Source organism: Jaculus jaculus, chromosome 16 (genome assembly GCF_020740685.1).
Source record: "Jaculus jaculus isolate mJacJac1 chromosome 16, mJacJac1.mat.Y.cur, whole genome shotgun sequence".
Taxonomy (NCBI): domain Eukaryota; kingdom Metazoa; phylum Chordata; class Mammalia; order Rodentia; family Dipodidae; genus Jaculus; species Jaculus jaculus.
Window position 1 is genome coordinate 4748712 of NC_059117.1, and position 24998 is coordinate 4773709.

The 24998-nt window shown below is 45.8% G+C and overlaps 1 protein-coding gene across 3 annotated transcripts in view; it reads right to left on the reverse strand.

Moving 5' to 3' along the window:
- The window catches only part of Gli3 (GLI family zinc finger 3), a 316254-nt gene that overhangs the window by 119055 nt on the left and 172201 nt on the right, over positions 1-24998 (reverse strand). For all 3 annotated transcript variants that reach the window (XM_004668858.2, XM_045135527.1, XM_045135528.1), the window contains one exon: positions 14112-14217. In XM_004668858.2, coding sequence (XP_004668915.2) covers positions 14112-14217 — 106 coding nt within the window. The remainder of the gene's footprint in view (positions 1-14111; positions 14218-24998) is intronic.

The window sequence follows — 24998 nt, forward strand, 5'->3', positions numbered from 1 at the left end:
ACCAGGAGTCGGCGGGCGCTCTCACGCACTAAGTGGGAGGTAGCGGAAATGCTGAGTGAGGCGCACGGCGGCAGGCGGCGGGCAGCTGGGGAAGTGCCTGTGCCTTTGCTCTAGACCTTTCTCATTACTCTTCCGCTTCCTGGCTGCCACGAGGTGATGGGATTGGCACTGCCATGCCCGCCTACCATCCTGTTTCTGCCTGGCCACCATGGACTATCCCCCTGAAACAATGAGCCAGCATGAGTCTGCCTTCCTTCAAGTGGTTTCTCTCCAGTATTGGGAGGGGAGATGTAAACAACTAAAACCTGACACACCCTTTGAGTTGACACTCAGGTTACAAGAGAGGTGCCAAGGTGGCTCCAGGTGGCTGAGGGAGCTGCTAAGTGTCCGTTAAGCGGTATGAGAAAGAATGAGGGCGGCATGACCGCACCTGGGCCACACTTGCCCGGTCTACATGTAAGGAAGGGGGTAATAGGATACTTTATGGTTCCCATGCAAAAAAAAAAAAAAAAAACACTTTTAAAAGAAGGCACTTGAGAGCTGGAGAGATGACTTAGTAGTTAAGGCACTTGCCTTACAAAGCCAAAAGACCCAGGGTTGACTGCCCAGGACCCACGTAAGCCAGATGCACAAGGGGGCACATACTTCTGGAGTTCATTTGCAGTGGCTGGAGGCCCTGCCACACCCATTCTCTCTCTTTCTACACCTGCCTATTTGTGTATCTCTCTCTCAAAAGATAAAAATAAAATATTAAAAGAAGGCATTGAACAGGTTTGGGCTAATGCTGCCATGTGTTCAAAACCCCTGTGAGAGTGGGCCAGCACCAGGAACAGCAGTGAGCAGGTCTACACATATCTACCTGCAGCTGTGAACAAGGCCAGGGAAGCCTCGCGAGGACTCACTGCCTCATGGCAGGCTGAGAGTGAAGCCAGGCTGAGGTCCAAGGTCGCATGACGACTCCTGGCTGACAGCGCCACGCGGTTCCTCAGAACCATGTGCCAATAGCACTGAGTTGAGTTTTCGGAGGTTTTACCTCAAATCTCAAGGAAACGGCGTTATCAGGTACTACTGTAACCCAACGCCATTTTGTAGGCAGGGTCCGTGCTCAGAGGCAAGTTCCGGAAGGCCCACCCACGAGGTCATGTAGCTATGCGACAGAGGAGGTATTACGACAACTGTAGTTGTGGTCATCTGGGTACTTTCAGAGCCCATGGGAAGCAGGCAGGCCTCAGAAATTCAAAAACAAACGAACTCCCCTCTTTCTAACAAACCTACACCTTGTGAAGAATTGTTATATCCAAAAGGAACAGTGGTGGAGAGAGACAAAGTCGGTACCCTGAGGTCACGGAGCCATGTTGGGGATGTCTGTCCAGGTCAAATCTGCCTACAAGAAACGACTCTGAAGAAACCAAAGCTGTCCCCTGATAGGCTGCTTGGCCCCACCCCACCTCAAGGTGAGCAAATATAACAGACAGGCCCTCATAACTACATGACCTCCATCACCGGCTATGTTCCCTCTTCCTCGACAAACACTTCAGTCTTCTTTTTGGAAATCCCCCCCGACCAAAAAAAAATATTTCTAGACAAGCTACCAATCATTGTAGGCTCCCAGGGAGGCATAGCATTCCTTTCTTGCTTGGGTAAAGTCAAGATTCTCATGCACACACAATCAAGAACAAAGAAATTCTAAAAACACAGGGTGCAGGGGGGCGGACACAGCTGAATCTTAAAGAACTTTGCTCTTAGCCGGGCGTGGTGGCGCATGCCTTTAATCCCAGCACTTGGGAGGCAGAGGTAGGAGGATCGCTGTGAGTTTGAGGTCACCCTGAAACTACATAGTTAATTCCAGGTCAGCCTGGACCAGATTGAGACCCTACCTTGAAAAACCAAAAAGAAAAAGAAAAGAAAAAAGAATTTTGCTCTTAAGGTTCTTAAGGTAGCTAGATATCATGTAGTTCTATGATACTGTTCTGCCAATACCTGTAACAAGGGTATAAAGCATTAAAAATTATTTGTTCTTGGGCTGTAGAGATGGCTTAGCAGTTAAGCGCCTGCCTGCAAAGCCTAAGGACCCCAGTTCAAGGCTCGATTCACCAGGACCCATGTTAGCCAGATGCACAAGGGGGGGTGCATGTGTCTGGAGTTCATTTGCAGTGCCTGGAGGCCTTGATACACCCATCTTCTCTCTGCCTCTTTCTTTCTGTCTGCCAGTTGCTCTCAAATAAATAATAGAAATAAACAAAACAAAAGTTATTTGTTCTTTATTAATAGGGATTTAAAGACATAACCTAAAAATATTTATTTAGTTTTGCACGCACGTGTGTGCGTGCGTGTGTCCATAAGCACAAGGCTCTATTGCCAGTGTAAATGAATGCCAAAGGCTTTGCACCTGTTTTTGCACCTGGCTTTATGTGGGTTCCAGAGAATCTAACCTAGGCTGTCAGCTTTGCAAGCAAGTACCCTTAACCGCTGAGCCATCTTCTCAGCTCCTAAAGATATAATTTTGCAGTCTGTCACTTATTTTCCTCTGCCCCACTGTAAACCATACTTCAAAAACAACATATATACAGGATAAAAAGAAATGTATATGGTTAAAATATCTGAACAATTTTTATTTTTTTATATTCATTCTTTCTAAAGAGAGGGCAATGTGCTTTGTGTAGATGATAAAATTGTAATTCATAGACAGAAATTTCTGAAATTCAGAATATGAACGTTGATTCTAGAAATGTGATTTTTAACTTAAATGGAGTGAATGGATGCTCTTCCAACCCTACACAGAACATTTGAGGAGTATAGTAATCAGAACTACTCTCCTTCAACTGCCTCATTCACATTCAAAAGGAAGCAAGTGGCTGAGTAGCCTCCTCCATTGGGTTTAAATCTAGTAATGGCTGCAGAGTGGCCTCAGTCCTACAGTGGAATGAAGTGCAACTCTCCTCACTAATGAGGTTAAAAACTGTCTTTAGGTCCCCGTGTTCGGGGCACTCAGCGAGCACTCTGCCTGGCAAAGACCCTGGGCAGATGCAAGCTATAGACTAATCACACAGGCCAGTGTCAAATGGACTGGAAGAATTAGGGGACTTGTGGCTAGGAGGAATGCAATTCATGCAGAAAAGCGTTGTCAGAGCAGGCCAAGGAACCTCGTGAGAAGAAAGCAAAATAAACAGTTCAACAAAGAAAACAAAGACCAGCCAATGGCCTTTTCTAAGGCTTGAGGACACTGAGACCCCAGTGCGCGGCAACAATGAACACTGCATCAAAGACCGCCTCGCAAAGCAAACAGCCAAGGCGGCTCCTCTGCACGCCCGGGGAGGGGCCGCCCTGCTTTGCAGTCCTCCCCATTCAACGCCCCCACAGGCAGCAGCCCCAGGCCAGCGCGCTCATCCCAGTGCTCAGGAACAACGACCTCTCCGACTCAGAAGTCTGCGTCTGACATGGTGAAAAGATGGGGAAAGGTGCAGAGGGTGACGCGAGTTCATTACCGGGCAATGTCCACTTGTTCCTCAGCTCACAGAGGCCTCTGCAAGCAAACCCAGCCTAGTCAGATCCCCGTAACCTGCCGCCCACCTTCCAGCCACGAAGAGCCACTCGTGGACAGGTCAGGGCCTCTCACGCAAAGCAGGTGGGGAACCCACAACAGCAACACCATCCCATAGGACAGACCCTTGTCACCAGGATTCAGGACAGCTTTTTTTTTTTTCCAGCCCAATGCCATAATGACCCTATTTCCTGAGAGCCCTGACTTGGGTGATTGCTCATTGTGGGTGGTGTACACTACATGTACCACTGCAGACCTGAAAACCAAAAACCCAAGGCCAGGGTGTGATCATTAAAAAAAAAAAAAAAAAAAAAAAGATTAAAGCCGGGCATGGTGGCGCACACCTTCAATCCCAGCACTTGGGAGGCAGAGGTAGTATGATTGCCATGAGTTCGAGGCCACCCTGCGATTACCTAGTGAATTCCAGGTCAGCCCGGGCTAGACTGAGATCCTACCTCGAAAAACCAGAAAGATTAAAAATACTTTAAACTGACCTTTCTTCCATTAGAATGGAACACCACAGAGGCCTGGACCACCTCATCGCCAGGGCTGGTTGCAAGGAAAACAGACAAAAGTGGGCATGTGTTTGTATGTGTGCATGCAGTAGCATAATTAAGATATATAAAGTAGCAAAGTACTTGTACTAAACATATGTTACATGACTATAAACTAACCTAATTCTAATTTAGTCTGTTATAGCCAGCCAATAAGATATGAGAAAAAAACAGAGTGCCCATTAGAGGCCTGACTGCCTTTGTTATGACTTACAATTACACTTATTTCTGAAAGTTTTCACAGATGTGTGCAGTATATACTGAAAATAACACAGGCTGATATGGTGGGAATTTTGTTCCCTGAAGGCAGAGTTAGTTTTAGAGGCAAGACTTGGTTACAGCAAGGTAGGAATACTTCCTTCAGAAGCTATCCTAAACGCACACATTAGTCCAGTAATACGGATTGGCTGGCTATTTGTTTTGTGAATGAGGTGAATCATTTATTTAACTGATGCTTTTTATTCCCCACATACTGTCACATAAGATGCACTTACGAACTTGGCAGAAGTTAGACCCCAATTTGAATGCATTTCCAAGCACCTATTTGGCTCTCGGGTCCATCAGGGGTATCCAACCTTTTGACCCTGCAACATGTCATCTACAAATGAGTTGGATGTATTTATAGCTATTCTGGGACACACATATGGCCTATAGACTGCAGGCTGGACATGTCTGGAATAGCTGGATTCCAGGAAGTGAGAGAAGCATGTTAACCTTGACAATCCTGGGAGATTATTTACGGTGACAAGGTGACATAATTCCTGCAGGTTCAGGTTTGCTAACTGATGAGGTTCAGACCTTGATGGGCACCAGGCACCTCAGAAACCACATACAGGGGCTGCCTGGTGGCGAGGGACTTTCATGGGGAAACCTGTAAGACAGAGTCTTAAAAGAGAAGAGGCAGGCAGCTCTACATTAGGTGCTGGGAGGCACCTGCACCTTTTCCCTGCTCAGAGCAACTCACAGGCACTAAGGCACCAGCAGAGTGCTCCCCACGGGCAGGGAAGGCGACAGTCTCCAGGGAGCCAAGGTAGAAAATCCCAAGCAGGTGCTCTGTGGCCAGAGGAGACCTTAGGAAGCCCGCCCAAGAATAAGGCCCAAGCTGGACCTCGGGAGGTGAGCGATCAGATGCAGAAGCTCAACCGAGGCAGAAAGAGTAGACTGACTCCCTTGGCCTGGAAGGAAAGGATGAGGCCGAAGGCTGGGGGTCCCAGAGGTTTGCAGAGCTGCCGCCCACTCAGCCCAGGTACAGCCTGTAGCTGAGACCACCAGAATGAAGTACCAGGGAGTAAGCAAATTTCATCCAGTACAAGGAACCAAGGCCACTCTGGCCATCACTAAGAAGAACTGAGGCTCCATTTCTCTGAGACTCTCCCACGTCCTGGAACACTCCTCCCCACAGGCTACTGTGGGGATGTTCTTTAGCAGAAGTGGGCTTGGGCCTGCTGAGCAGGAGGGAGACTGCCGGATGAAACACAAAACATTTGCAAGGTTGTTTCGTCTGCTTTTTTTTTTCTTTTTCTTTTTCTGATGAAACGTTCCTCCTGTCCAGAAGAGAGGTATATTCTGAAAATCTACTGATAAGCTTAAGTGAGTATTCAGTGGCGTGTAGAATATGGTACTCTGCCTCTAGGGTTTGAGCAGCTTTTGGCGATAAGGACCTGTGGGAAGGCCTGCGATTAAGCACTGGGCTCACTTCTGAAAGGGCGCCCGGGCCAGTAGTTCAGTGCCACATGCGTTACAGTATATCACCCAAAACAATCTTTTAGGAAAAATAAAAGGGATAGTGAGTGAAGTAAAATAAGGCAATGCCTTGCTCTGTAATGATACAGATAATCAACTCTAGTATTTGCTCTATTTTAGATTAAACTCCTGCTCTGTAACAGTCCCATCAGAGAACTTCATGTAAGGGTCTCTACCAGCTCCCTGTCTGTAGTCCATTAAAAAAAAAAGCTTTCATCATCTGTGAGTTTCAAACATTTGAGAAGCTGTGTGAGGCAGAGTATTAGGTGAAGGGGTTTTAGCATTCTATGGCTTCAGGTTACAGACTTCCCTTCTTTTCTTTACTTGACATACACTTTCATGTCCCAAGGCAATCCCTGCCTGGCATTCATTCTCCTGGCTGGACATGCAGCCCAAGAGAAGAAAGTGGCCAGTTCCCGCACTGTGCCTGACTGAGTCCAGCTCCCATTCTAAGCAATCCCCACAATGTCGCTCAGCCAGGCAGTAAATGGGACCAAGGAGCCATCTGAGGCTAATTTTTACCAAACAGCAATGTAATGGCACCACGACTGTTCTGGAATGCCTTTTCCATAGATCACATCAAAACTTAAAAACGGGCAAAATTGTTTTTAATCAAATTTCATAAAATCAGCCTCTACTACTGGACATTCAATGGATGGGTTCAAAATCCATCTTTCTCCTGCTATTTGCTTGCAGTGAGCCTAGATCATCTAAGAGACAAAATTCTAACGAATTTGGTAGCTAATATTCAAAAAGTTCACAGGCCACTCCGGGAAACCTATCTGCCAGTGTTTTACTTTTCTGGTGGATGAGTTTCCCTGGAGCAGGAATGGGGAAGCAGCAGTCACAAAAAGTGAGTGGCAGGGGTAGCCCTGTGTCCTGGGCCTTTGGTTCCCTGGGGAAAAGGAGGGACATGAACTTAGCTTGCAGGGCTGCTGGGGAAAACAGCCTGTCTCTGGTTGATGCAAAGTAAGCTTTGTGCCTAAGGGAGGGAGAGCTCTCCTCACAGGAAGCAGTGCCCCAGCTTCGGTTTGGGAGGTAGTATTTATGATATACCCCCCCACCCCAGGTGTTGGGACAAAGTCTGTTAAAGCTCAATTTTCTCCAACCCATATTTTGAAAAATAAATAAAATGATGGCAGTAAATTTCTGTTTTCTTTGAAGCCAGGCTTAACATGAGTGGAAGCATTGTACTCAAAGAAAAATGTTGGTTACAGTCCAGTACCTCCCAGGCCCCCGCAACAGGTTTGACAGCCGCCTCTATAGAGTCCACAGCTTCCGGTTCAGTGGACGTGAATGGCTCAGTCAATATCTGCCCCCGGACCTTGCTGCTGAGCACGGCACAAAGAACATAGGAATTTTATCCAAGACGCTGCCACCCCGACCCCCTGGATGTGTGCTGTAATGAGGACCCGCTTTCTCTTCAACCGAGGGACCGAATTCAATATTTCAATCATTAGAAATACTGCAAACAGAGAAGCGCTCCGTTTAAGCGCAGTTTGTTTGGTGCGCCTTTCTTGCTGCACGGTCAAATGTGTGTGAGCTGATCTGAAAGTACGCTGCCAGCCCACGGGAAGTTTGAAAGTAAGAGGTGGGGTGCACTCGTTGAGCTAGCCCAGCGAAGGGGCGCTGCCAGTGCAGATGGCAGGGCATTCTTGAAGGCTTTCGGGTTTTTCTGTTAATTCTGAGAAATGATAACCAATTTGACTTACTTATTTTTGGACTGAGATGACATTGCAATGACAAATCATGGGAACAGCAATTGAAAGGGTTGAAAATAGGAAATAGGATGCACGGCACTGGTTACAGAAAGAAAAATAATAAAGCAGGGAATAGGGCGAAAAGCAAGGTTGGAGGATGGCGCTGGCAAATAGACAAGGCATTGGGAAAGTTTTGTCTTTAAGGTTTCGCAGTTGACATTTTCACTGTCACACTTCGTCAACTACGCCCCTATTAGTAAAGCTGTGGTCAAGCACTGGTTAGTACAGAGAGCAGCAGGGAGCCCAGCCTAGCTCAGGTGGTTGCTGACACTGGTGCTCTGGTATCCAGATGTCTGATACCCACCAATATCTGAAGGATGAAGGTTCCAGAACTTGATCCAACAGGGTTTGATTTACATTGAGTACCCCGTGGTGAGCGCTGATCGTTAGGTGGTGCTCTTCTCGAATGCAATTACATGGTGACGCGCACTCTGTGGAGTAGGTGAGTCAGCAGACAGCACCCCACGCTGTGGCTGGATACGGACACCGTCCCACTGAGCCCCGCAGACTCTACAGCCACGTGCAGGGGTGGCTACCTGTTTTCTGGCTACTGAGAGGCATCTCGGTTCTGAAGCCTGGGTGTGCGGGTTTTGCGGCTCTTCCTCACGCGTCCATCTCGGCAGCTTGCAGAAGACACTGCGGGCCGGCAGCGCGACGCGCACCTGCTGGCGCTGTTAGAATCAGCGAGGCTTGTCCAGGGACTGCGAACTTCAGCAGCTGCAGGTGGGCAGCTGGGTATCACTTGCAGAGCTGGAATGCCAGGGGAAGGGCTGCGTAGCCTGGTGCCCAAGTCAAAACACGGCTATGGCCACTCCTAAGCTGCATGTGTTCTGCAGCCAGGATGTCCAGAGTCTTGAACTTAGGCTATGTACAAACCTTCAGTAAAGGGGCTGATAATCACAGGAAGCCTTGAAAACCAGGCCTGGACCATAGAAAGCTGTCAACGTGAGCTGTGGTTATTATACATATATTTTTCATGTGGATTGTCTACTCATTTCTTTGGTCACTTATCCATGAAAGTTTGGCATTCTTAAAGAGTATATTTAAGATTGTGAATTGCTTTTTGATGTGCCTGCTACAGAATGTGCAGCTAGTGCCTACCTCTAGGTGACCCACATCTCTACAGTGGGAAGTGAGCTCTTATCAAAGGACCAGTGAGGCTGCGGGGAGCACTTGCCACAGGGACTTTTAATAGACTTTTAGCAGTAAATCCTGAGGGTTTTAGCTTTGTTGGTGTGAGGCATATCAACAAAGTAAACAAATGACAAGAAAAACGATGACAGTCGCCTAACAAGCGATGGTCCCTTGTCATCATCCAAACGATCCTCATATGGGATCTGCAATAGGAATGGCACAGACTTAACCTGGTACAGGTAAAGAGACATACAGTCTTTGCCTGGATGGACATGTGATAATACTTGATATAATCTGATATGCCATTATTCTTTATCAGTGTCAGTAATGACTGTGAGAGAGCATAAAGCCTGGAGGACGTTCCTTTCTCACCTCTACATATTCCAAACTAGATATGGACCGAACACAGCTGCACCATCTTGCTAAATCTCCCTGTTTTACTGGAGGTTCCCTGAGAATGAAATCACTATTATGACGGTGGGTCCGAAATAAGGTTTTCAGTAAGAGGCTGGACAGAAGCCTTCTTGAACAAATATCATATGAGCTCCTGATGAGCACAGAAATGGTACGAGGGAGCTCCTGAGGTCCGGGCAGGAGGGAGGGACTGAGCACAGCGCTGGCCATTGGCGTCCTGCTTCGTGTCCCAAGCATCTCCTGCCATGGTGTGTCTTTTCTCAGAGCTTTCTCTCTCTGGGAAGTAATGAATGCGTTCACTCTTCAAACCTGAGGGTTACCGATTGCTCTCATCCCTAAGAGGCAGTGTAATCACAGGGGCAAAACCTTCCTTTGTCGAGGGCACTCTATTTCACAGCTAATATGAACATCTTCCCTGGGCCGAGTCCCACAGTCACTGCGAAGTGGGCCACTTCTCCTTACTGAGGTGCAGTGTCTGTGGTGAGCCAGGCAGCCCCAGAAAAAGCCACCTTGACTCAATGAAAAGAGCTGAGCACAGATGAGGCCACTTTTCTAAAAGGACTCAGTAGAGTGCACGCTGAGCACGCCAACGCTGGTGTGCGGCTCAGGCTGCGGCATGGTTGCAGGGCTGTTTGCAGCTCTCAGCCACCAGCAAGGGGATCAGAGCAGCGGGACTCGAATTATTGCAATGGATTAGTAACTAAGGGTCATGCTTTGGGAAATGAAGCAAGGGGATGATCCAAAATCAATTCATATTGGTCCATGAGTAAGAAAACCTTTGCTCAAAGACATTATGTGTTCAGAATAGACCTCCCAATCCACTCCCACTGAGAAGATCCAGAAAAATGAAATCAAACTGGGATTGAAAAGTACTTCATAATTTGGACCTCTCAAAATGAATAATAATTACTTTTTTAAATAAAAAAGCATGCTTAATGAGTTTTAATACTTAAATACACACATACTCATAATGCAAAAAGAAAAGTTATGTTTGCCATGACCATGGAAAATACACACTTGGAAATATGAGGATATAATTGTCCACATTTTTTCAGAGGAAACTTTGAAAACAGATAGTAATGTAATCAAGTTAATCAATCAAGTCAGGAAATATGAAAATCAAGCAACATATGCACAAAAATGTTACTGCCTCAATTCTATGCATATAGGAGCAGGTTCTGTCAATGCTACAAACCTCTCAGCAATAGACTAGACTTTGTGCTCCAGTCTATTATATAGTAGACTTCGGCATCTAGTATGTTATATAATAGTCTTTGTCACCTCTTTTTTAAAATAATACACTGTGTCTTATTATAATACAGAATTTGTGATCATAACAAATGATTTGGAGAACAAGGGACACCCCACCTGTCTAGGAACGAGCCCTAGTAAATTCATCGAAGTCTAACACTGACCAGTTCTCACAGCGGTGTTGAAGAAGCAACCCGGACTGCATGAACACAATCCAGAGGTCCCCCAAATCAGAAGGAACATTTACGCTGACAGGTCAGGACGAGATACAACACACCTTGGCCTACAAAGGCCTTTTAAATTTAAGTTCATGATTTTGAGTTAACATGAACAAATCCTAACACTGCGGTATGACATTTGAATCCGCTTCAGTTTCTCTACCCAAGTTGTACTCCCTGGCTGTGAACTGTGACAATACTGTGAGCAAGTAGGGTAAGTTAAAGGCATTCCAGATAACAAACTAGGTTTTCAAACACAAGCTGACATGTTTCCGTACATATTTATAAGGCTTCTTGGTTATTATTAGGCTGTAATTACAGTTGTTCTAACACCTAATAAGCCATGGTTGGAAAAACAAAAGCAGGTTAATTTGTGATTTCCTATACTCATTCAGAAGCAAATTAAGTGTCAAACAGCTAATACAGAACATATTTCATTTTATGAGATTTTAATTTAATTCTACACCATATCATCGATGCCCTAATATAGGGTGGTTTATCTAAAAAGAGGGGCAATTTATAACCCGTTTTCAATAGAAGCTTTAATGATGGGATATGATAGCTTAATTACTGCAGAGACTGCCAGCCTTCTAAACAGAGACCTGTCAGCATTTTCATTAGCATAGATCCTTGTTTTCCAGAGACTTGTAATTTATTTTCTAAAGTTGGCACCACAAGAGCAACTGTATATACAAAATAATGAAAATATATCCAAATTTTGTCTTTTTCTAATTAAAAAGATTCATTCTCAAGTTTTAGTGGACTCATTTGATCTCATTTTCTTGAAGACAATTATACAGCAAATACTTTGGTAATTCAGATCGGGGTGAAATCTTTTCATTTTCCCTAGTTACTGTTTTACTCACAGCAAAGATGTGTTTTGAAGATTTGGGCACTGGTTGGAGAGATAGCTTAGTTAGTGGTTAAGGCGTTTGCCTGTGAAACCTAAGGATCCAGGTTTGATTCCCCAGTACCCACATAAAGCCAGATGCACAATGTAGCACATGCATCTGGAGTTTGTTTGCCGTGGCTGGAGGCCCTGGAGTGCCCATCCTCTCTTTCTTTCTCTCTCTCTGGCTCTTTCTCCTCTCTCTTTCAACTAAAGAAGTAAATTAACTAATTTATACATTACATATATATTTATTTATTTATAAAAGATTTGGGTACATTGAGCCATATTTGCCAGCATGACTCTTCTACAAGTGGTCAGAGGAGTCACAGGGAAGCGACATGGTCCCTCACACACTAACCCTCAGCCACTGTTTGGAGCTTGCAGCCGAGCCTGTGTCAGCAAACTCTTCCTGCAAGTCACCCGGCTCGTTTCCGTGGAGTGAAAAGAGCACAAGGAGCATAAGTGGCCGGTGACCAGAGCACAGGTGAAGGGCAAAGCGAGACGGCGACGCAAGCGCCTTTCCAATTCCATTCCGAGTCCGAATCCTAACTCCCCGCTCCACCACCAGCCATCTCCAGGCCGGCCTGTCGGGGGGGGGGGCTTTTGAACCCAGGCAGGGCCCAGAACATACAGGACTGGAAACTTGCTATCACTCTCTTCCACCAAAGAACAAAGGCATGGGACTTTTGTTGATGGATGCGCATTGGAATCTAATTATAAGGCAAGCTATAGAGAAAAAAGTTCAGCTTATTATTTAAACTCAGTTTTAAAAACTTATCTAGAACATGAATTTTAAGAGCAACTCCCCAATGCTAGAGGAAAACTGACTAAAATTGGTTCATCGTGAAGATTCAGGGCTGGGAGGAATTAGCCATCACTGTCTCCAGGGCCTTGCATGCTCAGTACATGCGGCAGGTCCTCATGTGAGATCCTCATGGTCCCATCTGTACCATAAAAGCTCTGATTAACTGGGTGAATGACATGTCATGTTGCAGACTGAATTTGGAATTTCCTTCCCTTTGTATAGGAGATTCTTAAATTGGTCCCTTGGTTTTATGTGTGAGTATTTTTAGCTTCACAACCCTGTAAATACTTACTTGTGTTACAGTGAAAAGTCAAAGAAAAAGTCACGAGTTTCTGTCTTCTCCCTCTATAAATACCCACTTCTCCTTTAATACTTATGGAAGTCTGGATCACAGATTTATTACTTACCTCCAGGCAAATCTGAGCTGAATTACAATTCAGTAATAGGAGATGGATCCAAAAAATCAGCTGGTAAAATATTATATGTGTACTTGGGCCTGCAGTTAGAACTGTTAATATTAATTAATTCTGTTCACAGAGGAGGACTTGTTTTAAAACAACTTCATTTTTCTCTAGCACACTCTGTAATTACACAGCTGTAACTAATAGCCATGGCGACACAATCTGCCACCTGGATAACCAGCGTTATTCTTCACGGCATTATTTGTGCTGTTCTAACTTCACTGTCTCGGAATGAAAGGTGATTATTACATATGACTAAATGCGTATATCAAGGCCATTAGCAAGGGAGAACTTCTCTCAGAAGCTGCCTCCAATTATAGTATCTGGCACTTTTCTGGACGGTCATTCAAAAGTAATGCTGTGTTAGTTTGTAAATCCACTCTTCTTACTTTTCCTCTCCAAACCAGACGAGATGATCTTTCTTTCCATGAGATTTCATTTTCCTTTTCTAATACATATTATCACTGCACTTTTTCCTTTTATCTTTATGTAAACCATGTGCTCAATCACATTGGCCATTTTGTTTGGGTGACATTCTCCATCAATAAAGTGACTGTTGGTAGACACACCACGGGACCTCTGAACATGTACCATAGAGATTTCATTACAATCTATGGTGACTCCCAGATCAGAGCTTTCATGGGAAAATGTTAACATAAAAATCGTCAAACCTAGTCTCATCCCAACACACAGTCTTTTCTTTCTGCATACATAGGCATGTTCACATGGGTGTGGGCATGTGTGTGGAGGTACACATGTCTATGTGTGTGCAGAGGCCAGAGGTTGAGGTTGAGATCTTCCTTGGAGGCTGCCCACTTTATTTATGAAGACAGGCTCTCTCCCTTGAACCCACAGCTTACCAATTTGCCTTGCGCTGTGGGTTCTCTGTCCATCTCCCAAGTGCTGGGATTACAGGCAGGTGCCACCCATGCTTGGCATGTACAGGGTACTGGGATATGAACTCTGGTCTCCACACTTGTGAGATGAACACTTTTATCCACTAAGTTATCTTGCCAGCCCCTAACTACATAGTCTAAGTGGCAACTTTGCACTAAGTTTTAACTCTTGAATTCTGTGTTGACAGCTCACAGAACACAGGCTAACAAAATAAATAGGAATTATTTGGCACCTAACTCATGACACAGACATTCTTTAGCAAGTGCAGGGATCAGCCTCAGTGAATCTAGAAGCAGGCAGCCTTGCTGTATCTCAAAAATGAATATTACACTTTCAACCCATCTTCAAAGCGCAGAAGGAATGACACTAACAAATCGTCCTGAGGCTGGAAACGCTGACATTTAGTTCCATCTCATCACCAGATGAGGTTTTCATACTTACACATGCAATGGAGGAATAGGAGAAGGATCATAATGGTAGCGGCCCTCATGATGTCTGGCATCAATTGGTACAGGAGGATGGAAGGCAGGGAAGAGATGAGGAGGGTCTGCAAAAGAAAGAAATCACACCCTACATCAAATGAATGCTTTGAAGCAACATCCCACCTCAAGGCGACATCAACATGCTGAATCTCCGTTAAGAATTTCTAGAATAATTCTTGACCATTAAGGGCAAAGCTCCATGATGTCCTGCAGCGATCTGGTCGGTAATGTATACCTGCTCCAGAGCAAGTAATGTCTATGAATGCAGCTAAAAGCCAACCAGGAAAGCAAAAGGGGGGACAGAAATACAAGCCCCTCCCCACTGTGTGCACAGGGAAGGCTGTGAACCACAACACCAGAGGGAAAGCTGTAGTCAAAGGAGTTTTATACAAAAGCATGGTAAAATAGTCTCTTATGCCCTTGATGTTTCTCAGGGTGCCCTATCCAGTCTCTGCTATTATGTATGTGCCTATGTCCACACACACACACACACACACACACACACACACACACACTTTTTAACATAAGACTGGGGTAGACCTCCATAATCCCAGCGCCAGAGCAGCCTGTCTTCATGTCGGCCAGAGGAAGATGGACGGGCCGAAGCTTAGAGAGGTGAGCAGATCCCATCAAACTCATAGTGCGGGAAACGGGGCCCTGGCCCTCAGCAGGACTCAGAATCTCCCTTCCTGTGCCTCCTCTGGCATCATGCTCTGTGTACACACTCCTCCTTTAAATAACTTCTGTCCACATTCACTTGCAATAATGTGCACCCGTTATTCTCACAAATCTGAATATGAAATTTTATTCAAAAAGTAGTGGTGAGTCTTAATAGATTTTTAATTTTAATTTATTTATTTGCAAGCACAGAGAGAGAGGGAGAAGAGAGACAGAGGCAAAATGGGTATGCTAGGGACTCCAACCACTGCAAACGAACTCCAGATGCATGCACCCCCTTGTACATCTGGCTTATGTGGGTACTGGGGAATTGAACTTGGGCCCTTTGGCTTAGCAGGCAAGCACCTTAACCACTAAGCCATCCCCTCCAGCCCTTACTAGATTTTTATAACTGGAAGCATGGCTGACTTTTTTCCCTGTGAACTTCAGGAAATAAAGGCCTGAACCTGAGGGTCTAACTCTAGCACTCCGTGGCAGCATAGCAAATAGACCATGTTCTTCTTGGGGCTGGAGAGATTGGCATAGTGGTTAAGCGCTTGCCTGTGAAGCCTATGGACCCCGGTTCGAGGCTCGGTTCCCCAGGTCCCACGTTAGCCAGATGCACAAGGGGGCGCTCGTGTCTGGAGTTTGTTTGCAGTGGCTGGAAGCCCTGGCGCGCCCATTCTCTCTCTCACTCTCTATCTGCCTCTTTCTCTCTCTGTCACTCTCAAATAATCAAATAAATAAATAAATCTTTAAAAAAAAAATAGACCATGTTCTTTAAACAGGATCCTCACCTGCTCTGATGCTCCAGGAGCCCCACATCATGAGCACTGCTGGGAACTGGTATGCAAACCCAACAATCCTTACACTGGTTCCCAGTAATTTGTAGAAGTCTGGAGGTTGTGCCTAGTGTTCAGGCTAGCTAGCTCAAAGACGAGTCCCAAGGAGGCGCATTGCACAGCCACTGGGCAGCCACTGGAGGGCACAGAACCAGGCCCGAAGGGGGAGGGGAGTCTTTGCTGAGTATCTGGCCAGGGTGTGGACTGCACCTCCTGAGGTTGACAACCATGCACGTCAGCGTGAGATGGACAAGGCTAATCACTGCATGTGTCTGTTGATTCAAATGGATGTGACCTCCTCCCCTGTATAATTCTGTGACTTTACAATTTCACTCAGTAAGTAGCTTTTAGAAGAGAATGGTAAGCATAACTTCTTGTTTTGAGCATTGCCCTTACTGTTTTCCTTCAGTGGTTCAACACTCACTATGCTTAAACAGAAAAAGTAAGAGTGAAATTTTTTTAATTTTTAAAAATATTTTATTTACTTATTTATTTATTTGAGAGAGAGAGAAAGAGACAGACAAAGAGAAAGAGGCAGAGAGAGAGAGAGAGAGAGAGAGAGAGAGAGAGAGAGAGAAAGGATGGGTGCGCCAGGGCCTCCAGCCACTGCAAATGAACTCCAGGCACAATCTCCACCTTGTGCATCTGGCTTATGTTGGTCATGGAGGGTCAAACCTGGGTTCTTTGGCTTTGCAAGCAAACACCTTAACCGCTAAGGAATTTCTCCAGCCCAAGAGTGAAAATATAACAAAATGATGTTCTTGGCTTTGACAGAAGGCCTGCGGTCTGCCAGGGAGGAGCCCAAGCTGGGACTTTACTAGCATTCCTCCACACCCAGAACCTGGAAAACTGTGCAGGCGTCTGCACTACTGAACAATGCCGCTCGCTCTGCATGAGCTGGGTGCTTACTGTAAGGCTGGGTAAGGAGGAAGCGTGTGGGACAGAAGCAGGGCAGGAAGCACTCCGGTATTAGCAAACCGCCGCTGCTATGACACACACACTGTTACAAATTCCACAGGAAGGGGTCGCGCTACCTACCGGACCCTTGTCACACCTTACACAAGTTACAAATGTATTCAAAGAAATCAGTTATATTTAATAATTTTTTGAGAGAGAGAAAATATGAACACACATGCCAGGGCCTCATGCCGCTCACTGCAAATGAATTCCAGATGCATGCACCACTTTATGCATCTAGCTTTACGTTGGTACTAGGGAATCAAACCCAGATTGGTAGGCTTCACAAGCAATGACTGCTAACTAGTGAGCCATCTCCCCAACCCCAAATCAATTATGTTTTAAGTTTACCACTGAGGACTTAAGCAAGTGAGAATCAGTTCTTTTGTAATGCATATATTGATAATTGGTTGGAAAGTTTGAAGTGAAATTTTATTGAGACATGTTGTCAAGTTCTTTAGCACCTGGAACTCAGAAATCTTGAGGATTAAAATCCAACCCCTTGAAAGCCAAGATGGTCTTGTTTATTTGACCATTTAAAAAGTTTTTGTTTACTTATTTTCATGTCTGCGCACGCATGCACGTGCCAGGGTCTCTTGCTGCTGCAAACAAACGCCTGCCTGGCTTTGGGGGGGGAGGGGCTAGAAAATTGAACTGCAGCCAGCAGCCTCTGCAATCAGGCACCTTAAGCCACTGGGCCATGTCCCCCTCCCCTTACTCAACCACTTTTGATGGAAGGTCTTCATCCTCCTTCAAACAACATAAGCTGAGTAAAACGGTCTTAGCGCTGAGTGTGAAAGTCTGGCACACACTCAGGAAACGACTCTGAAGTTCTGAAAGGAACCCTCGTGAATGGGAATCCAGGCAGGGTGAGGTGGGAGACTGCAACAGGAGGTCTCTCTCCTTTCCTTTCCATGCCTTTCTCTGTAACCGCCAAGGCAAACATACGCGCTGCTGTAGACTTTTTACCCAAGACCCATCTTCTGCCCGTGGCAATAACGAGAAGCCAACTTACTACTACACTTGTAAGTTATGATTCACTCCAGAAAGGATTCTCACGTGCCTCATGGGACTTTGTGACGACCATGCCAGTGGTGGAAGATCGGGTGTTTCCATCTTCACTTTTTGGTTGAGGCTACACTCTTAATATCCGATCTACCAGATAAAAGGATGTGGTTTTCTCCATGCCAGTGCAACTATGAATTATGGCAAAGTACAATTTCATATTTCAAACACACAGGGACATATGTGTGAGTTTATTCTATACTTAATACACGTCTCTTATATCTAAAAATAACAGTCATCATGTTTTACACTAGTATCTACAATGAAGGAGTGTGGTTCCATGCACACGAAGGAGATGGACAAGGTAAATCTATAAAATTAAGGGTGTACCTGAGCAGTATAAAATGTCTTCCCCAGAAAAGACCTACAACGCTGTCACTAACATTGAAGAGACTGCCATTTTCCAATTCTGAGACATTATTCTTTCCATATTTAGAGTTACTCAGTTTTACTGTCTCCTTTTCAGAATGAAAAAAGAAAAAAACAAAACAAAACAAAACAATATTTTAAAAGAAAACACAAAGTAGAATCACCAGGGAATTTAGAGGTGATAATATAATTTACTAGTCAGAAAAGTTCATTAAGATTAAGAAAATTAGTGCTCATGTACATTGTACTACTGCTTACACCAACTGTGTGTTTATGTCCCAAGAAAATGCATGAATTCCTCATTCTGAAGTTAACTTTAAATAAAGAACAGAGAATTAGTGGATGGGCTGTGACTAGCAGACATCTGGTTGTAGTCAAGGGCACTCCTCCTGGTCCGCTGGAGTCTAGTGACCAACTGCAGCCTGTGTTGGCTGTTGGTGGAACTCACACCTCCTCAGCCCTTTTTCGTGGAGCGGCTTGGGGAGCCCCTCTTCCGGCTGCAGGCCTGCGTGTGCGGCCTGGGCCGACCCAAGCAGGACGGGCCTGCCCTGTCGTCCCCGTGGCCCAGCCCCACGTCCTCACGCCGTCGTTGCCTGAGAACAGCCGTCTGACACGGGCAGGCCTCCGTCGCCAACAGCCACAACCACTCCGCCCCCCGCGGTGCGTAATTTGCACACGGGCAGCGCAGCTGGGCACGCCGGCTCAGGGGTCCACGCAGTGCGTCACGCCAGCACAGCCAGCGCCGGCGCTGGCCCTTGACAAAACAGCCCCTGATGACTTCTCCAAAGCCAGGTAAAAACTGCTGAAGCAGAAGGAAGTGCCACTGAAGCTGGCTGCCCCCTATTTATCATAGGATTTCCTGACGGATGGTTCCACAAAGCAGCTGCTAAGTGCTGTGTACTCTACTGTCAGCAGACGAACACGCTAAATGGAAGACGGGGAGAGTAACGCACGGGACTGGTTAGAATCAATCCTGCGGAGGGAATTAAAATTCCACCAGGTGGGGCGGGGGCCGTGGACGGTGGCGGGCGAGCGATCGACTGTGCACGCGAACAGCTGCGCCATGATTTATTGCCCACTGGCGAGGGGGCTGTCTGTAGACCCAGAGTCCTCTTACACTAAGCGGAGATTGGAAGACTGTGTCCTATCACAGCCCTGAGTGGAACAGCCTTTCAACCTTATAAATCTGTGATTGGCTTGACACGTTTAAATCGAAATGCATAGTAAAAATGTTTGTGCCAGGTAGAGCCGTCCGTATTCACTTTCACATTGGCTGTCGCCATGCTACGCGTTAAGGGTCTCATTAGGCATGAAAGGCACTGAGTTTTACATCTCCTCACAACAGCCTGGGCTGCTCATAAAACCTATAGCCTGAGCGTAACCAGGAGGGATATTCAGAAATTTACCCTCAGCCGTATTCTCTTCTCAAGAAACTGTTTTGGTCTCCCTGGGGCTATAAGATGGATGCAGTCCACCTTTAAAGGTTTGAAGTTTGTATACAAAATTGTACATTAAAAGAGGAGAAACTGGGCTGGAGAGATGGCTTAGTGGTTAAGTGCTTGCTTGTGAAGCCTAAGGACCCCGGTTCGAGGCTTGATTCCCCAGGACCCATGTTAGCCAGATGCACAAGGGGGAGCATGCATCTGGATTTCGTTTGCAGTGGCTGGAGGCCCTGGCATGCCCATTCTCTCTCTCTCTCTCTCTCTCTCTCTGTCACTCTCAAATAAATAAATAAATAATGAACAAAAAAAAAACCTATTAAAAAAAAAAGAGGAGAAATCAAAATCTGCTCAGTCAGTGCCCTGAAGGAGTAATTTGCCAAACAATGTGTGAGTGGGCTGGCAGTGCCCAGCCAAGAGCACAAGGGCATCCACAGGAATAAACGTGGCAAGGGGACCCTTGGGAGCGGCATGAGCAAGGGGAACACATGAGTCGCGCTGGAGGAACCAGGTGCAGAAGTCTTGGTTGACTGAGATACCCACGTGGTCTACACGCAGGTTGGGGGACTGATTCATGACCAGCAGAGCTAGAGATGATTTTGCTGTCGGAGTCCCATCCGGAGGGAGTGGCTGGTCCCTCAGGCCTCCTCAGCACCTACTAGCAGTGCAGATATTAAGATGCGTGGGTTCCTGCATGTAATGCCCACTAGACTATGCTAGAGTCAATATAACCATTCATCTCATATAAAATGAGGTCCCAAGGCAGAATGACACAGGGAAAAAATACAATGCCAAGAAACCCACGCCCACGAGCGACTGCCGTGATAGCACGAGCCTCGCTGCAGCCTCTCCGGAACTCGAGGCGTCTTCCTGATCCCTACAGGATGACCACGGCCCAAGGACTGAAGGAAGACATCATCCCAGGCGGACGCCGAGAGACTCCCGACTCACTCACATATGGCCAACACGGCACCACCAGAGAGGGGGGTCAGTCAGTCCCCTACGGGCACACCCCACATCCTTGACCAGGAGAGTCTAGAACAAGCTTTCAACAAGGTCTCCTTGGGCCGCTGTTAGCGGGATATGAAGAGCCCTTCCCCACAGTCACAGCAGCGGCCTTGATGAAATCATCCCATGGCGACCTCACCTGCATGTGCGATGGAGTGTCGACATGATCCAATGTCACCCATTGTGACATGCACCATGGGATTCATGGCAAAATGCAAAGGAAGTTTTAGGAAACTGTTCTAGTGTACCCTAGACATTTCACTGATGTACTGCACTACAGAAAAGTCACTTTGGGGCGTGACGGCACTCTGGCTGTGACATCTGTCATGCCATGAATCACCAGAGTTCAGTAGGCTGATTTGGTTTGCTAGGTGAGTGTACCTGATACGGGGTTTACAGGGAGTGTAAGGAAAGTCCTTGAACCCCAAAGAATTGGATAAAACAAGATGGAGAAGGATAATTATTATATTATTATATTTATTTAGGGAAGTACAAAATCAAGAGAAAGGAAATAAATACATACAGCAACATGGTCTGAGAGCCCATGTGGTGGGCCTGGAAGAAATGAAAAAAGAGGGTTAAAGAGGAAGGGAAAGGAAATACAGGGCCAGAGAGATGGCTTAGTGGTTAAAGCCCTTCCCTGCAAAGCCAAAGGACAAAAGTTCCATTCCCAAGGACTCATGTAAACCAGATGCACAAGGTGGTACATGCATCTGGAGTTCATCTGCAGTGGTTGGAGGCCCTGACACACCCATTCTCTCTCTTTATCTGCCTCTTTCTCTCTCTCTCTCTCTTTCAAATAAATAAATAAAAATAAAAATAAACTTTTTAAAGGGCTAGAGAACTGGGTTAGTGGTTAAGACACTTCCTGAAAAGCCAAAGGACATAGGTTTGATTCCCTAGTACCTGTGCATGCCAGATGCTCAATGTGACACATGAAACTGATTTGCAGTGGCTGGAGTCACTAGATACAGCAGATACAACCATGAAGTCGTGTTTAGAAATATTCACATGTCAGAAAACAACACACCATTATTTTTTCCTGCATGGATATATATTTTTGAAGTGATAGTACTATATATAAAAAAATACATTCAATGTCAACTGGAGTGACTTAAGAATATCTTTATGGTAAGCACTCATACTAATAGCTAGCAGAATCTATAAGGAGGAGATAAATGTTAAGATAAGAAAGATAATGAATAGTGAATGGATGAAATTGGCCCTAACCCTAGAAAATCTTATCTCTCAATGAAAATACATACAGATTTACAATGAAAGCTAATCAACAACAAAAAACTGTTATTTCCAAAACCTAGTACATTTTACTGTTGGGAACTACTCAAACTCCTGACTGCTTGTGTGCACATGTCTATGAACATACCTCACTATGCAAATAGCAGTAGAAATTTCACCATTTCTTCATTGCAAGCATATAGGCATATGAGGCTAATTTCATTAATAATTTAGGGCCACGAATGCCCAAACTTTTGACATGGTGATATGGCATTATCTTCTACACATGTGTTGGGCACATCCACAGCTGTACTGGAATGCATGCCGCCACAGGATGGACACACCTGCCAATGACTTTAGACCTAAATGCTACTTGCACTGCATTCTGGTGACAGTGCAGTTCATCCATCGTATAGCAATAAAATCCAGCTATGCTCCTTAACAAACGTTAAGTACTGCTTTTCATTAACAAAGTAATAAATAGTTCTCTGTAAGTGTTATCTGTCTTTACTACCCCACACATCAGCAAATCTGCAGGCTTCTCCTCTAAAGGCCCCACCTACTGGATGCCCCAAAGCATTAACAGAACCATCCCTCCCCATGGGCCACCCCACATGTGTTCATGGCTCTGCTCCCACACACAAGCATGATCCCACATATTTCTAATGTTCCCAGTATCTGTGCCAAGACAAGAGAGAACAAATAACCAGACAGGAAAGCAGCAAGGAGAGTTATGAGAGGGTTCACAGCCGCACGTCCCCAGGGAAGTCACATGGAGACATGTGAAGAATCATTACACTTTAAAGAGAAAAGGCCACTTACTTTGAAATCTGCTAATGGTACATTTTCGTTGACAAGTAAGCATGGAAATTAAAGGATAAAATGTTTACCAGTGACACAGTCTTTATCAATCGCAATATTTTTATAGAATAATTCAAATGTCTAGTTAGTAGCCCCCCAAATATGTTTGGATTCTTTTTTTTAAATATTTTTGTTTACTTTTATTTATTTGAGAATGACAGACAGAGAGAGAAAGAGGCAGATAGAGAGAATGGGTGCACCAGGGCCTCCAGCCACTGCAAACGAACTCCAGATGCGTGTGCCCCCTTGTGCATCTGGCTAACATGGGTCCTGGGGAATCAAGCCTCGAACCGGGGTCCTCAGGCTTCACAGGCAAGCGCTTAACTGCGAAGCTGTCTCTCCAGCCCATGTTTGGATTCCTAATGCTTATGCAGTGCAAGAAGAGGAGAGGTCTGCGTGAAGTGCACCTGGTACCTCAGCTCCAAGCACTGAGGACGCAGAGTGAGTGTACACAGACTTTGCCCCATCTAGTTTTTAAACCAAAGATCAGCAAAAGTAAGGTTTGGAAGTTGTGTTATATCCAAAATAATCAACAAGACAGGATTTCAAGCCTTATTTTAGTGTTCCAAATATAGCAGAGGCAAGTAATGGAATTTGAAAACAAGAACAGAACCATAGTAAACTTAATTTCCAGAGCGTTACAATGATTTCCTTATATCTCATGTCTCTTTAGTTCCTAATATCAAGAGGTGGGGGGGAATTCTAGTATCTGCTCAGACGAACTACATGATCCACCCCAAGTCTCATTAGAGACGCCAAGTTGAATACTCTTGTACTCCGACACCAGAGCACAGTGCAAACACGTTCCCCATGAGGGACAGAAATCCAGACACAGTCACAGGGCTCCAACTTCTCTCCCAAGCCTGCATCTGGAGGAGGAAGCCTGGGGAGTCCTCGAGGAGGGCAAGATGAGACTCGTCCTACGGAGAGGGCTGGGACGGGGCCTGGAGCGTCAGCCGCCCTTCCCCTGCACGGCTCTGCCAAAGAGAACGGTGCTTTAGCAGGAGCCACCCCTCAAAGAAGACTTCCCAGAAGCCTCTGGGGTCAAAGGAGAGCCACCAGCAATGCCAGCATGCTGCCTGACTACTCGGTAGCCACATCCCCCAGATGCATACATTCGCCTGTGGAAAATCAGACAAGAAGCACTTGAAAAGCGAGTGACGGACGGACTTTCCTGCCCACTTAATCGCCACCATCATCCCATTTATCATTCCTATCAGTCAACAACTAAAAGCACTCCAAAGTTCCTCATGAATAGAAAATAATAATGAAAACAAGCACAGGGAGAAGTACAGTTTACAGAATGCCATAATATTTTCAAGCACTGCGAACACCTTTCGGGCTCCTTGTGCTGCTCATTTCTTCCCAGCACCTGATCCTGGGAGGCCGGTAGGCTTCAAATGGATGAGGAAACTGGTTAAGGAGTTTAACCAGTGCCAAATGGGGAAAGAGTAGAGGAGTTGGGTAGTGTTTTGACTTGAAAGCCAGTGCGCTTATACAACCTACTTCTTAGCACTATCAGAGTTTGGGCTTCCTTACTATGTCTTAGCTATATAGGTGTGGTGGTTTGATTCAGGTGTCCCCTATAAACTTAGGTGTTCTGAATGCTAGCTCCCCAGCTGATGGATATTTGGGAATTAATGCCTCCTGGAGGGAGTGTATTGTTGGGGGCAGGCTTAAGGGCTTTATAGCCAGGTTCCCTATGCCAGTGTTTGGCACACCCTCCTGTTACTGTGGTCCACTTTATGTTGGCCAGGGGGTGATGTCCACCCTCTGCTCATGCCATCATTTTCCCCTGCCATCGTGGAGCTTCCCCTCGAACCTGTAAGCCAAAATAAATCTCTTTTTTCCCAGAAGCTGCTCTTGGTTGGGTGATTTCTACCAGCAATGCGAACTGGACTGCAACAATAGGGTTCGGCTTTTATACACAGATTTAACTATGTAAGGTGAGCTCCTTTCTGAAAACAAGGTGCAGGTTATACAGTCAGATACATTAGGACAGATTACCTTCCTGAAACTATTACAGTATGTGTTTATGATTGTTCTGTTTTATTGTTAGCAATATTGTTAATCTCTTATTGTGTGGGACTTACAAAGTAAGCTTGATCACTAGCTGCCACTTGTAGTTTTGGACTTCATTGTCCATGGAGAAGGGGACTGTCATGGTCCCAAGACTCACATACCTATAAGCCAGACTGTACCACCTATCTTCTTCTCTCCAAACCTGCAGTGCTTATGATACCCTGTCCAGTTTAGCCACTAGGTCATGTGCCTTCCTCCGCAGTTCAGGTAGGCTGGGACCACTGCCGAGCCCTGTGGACCTGTGTGCAGCGAGCTTGTCCGCTCACCAGCCTTCCCTACCACACGCAGCCCGTTACCCAGCAGACTGGGTACCCAGACTGGGCCTCACCG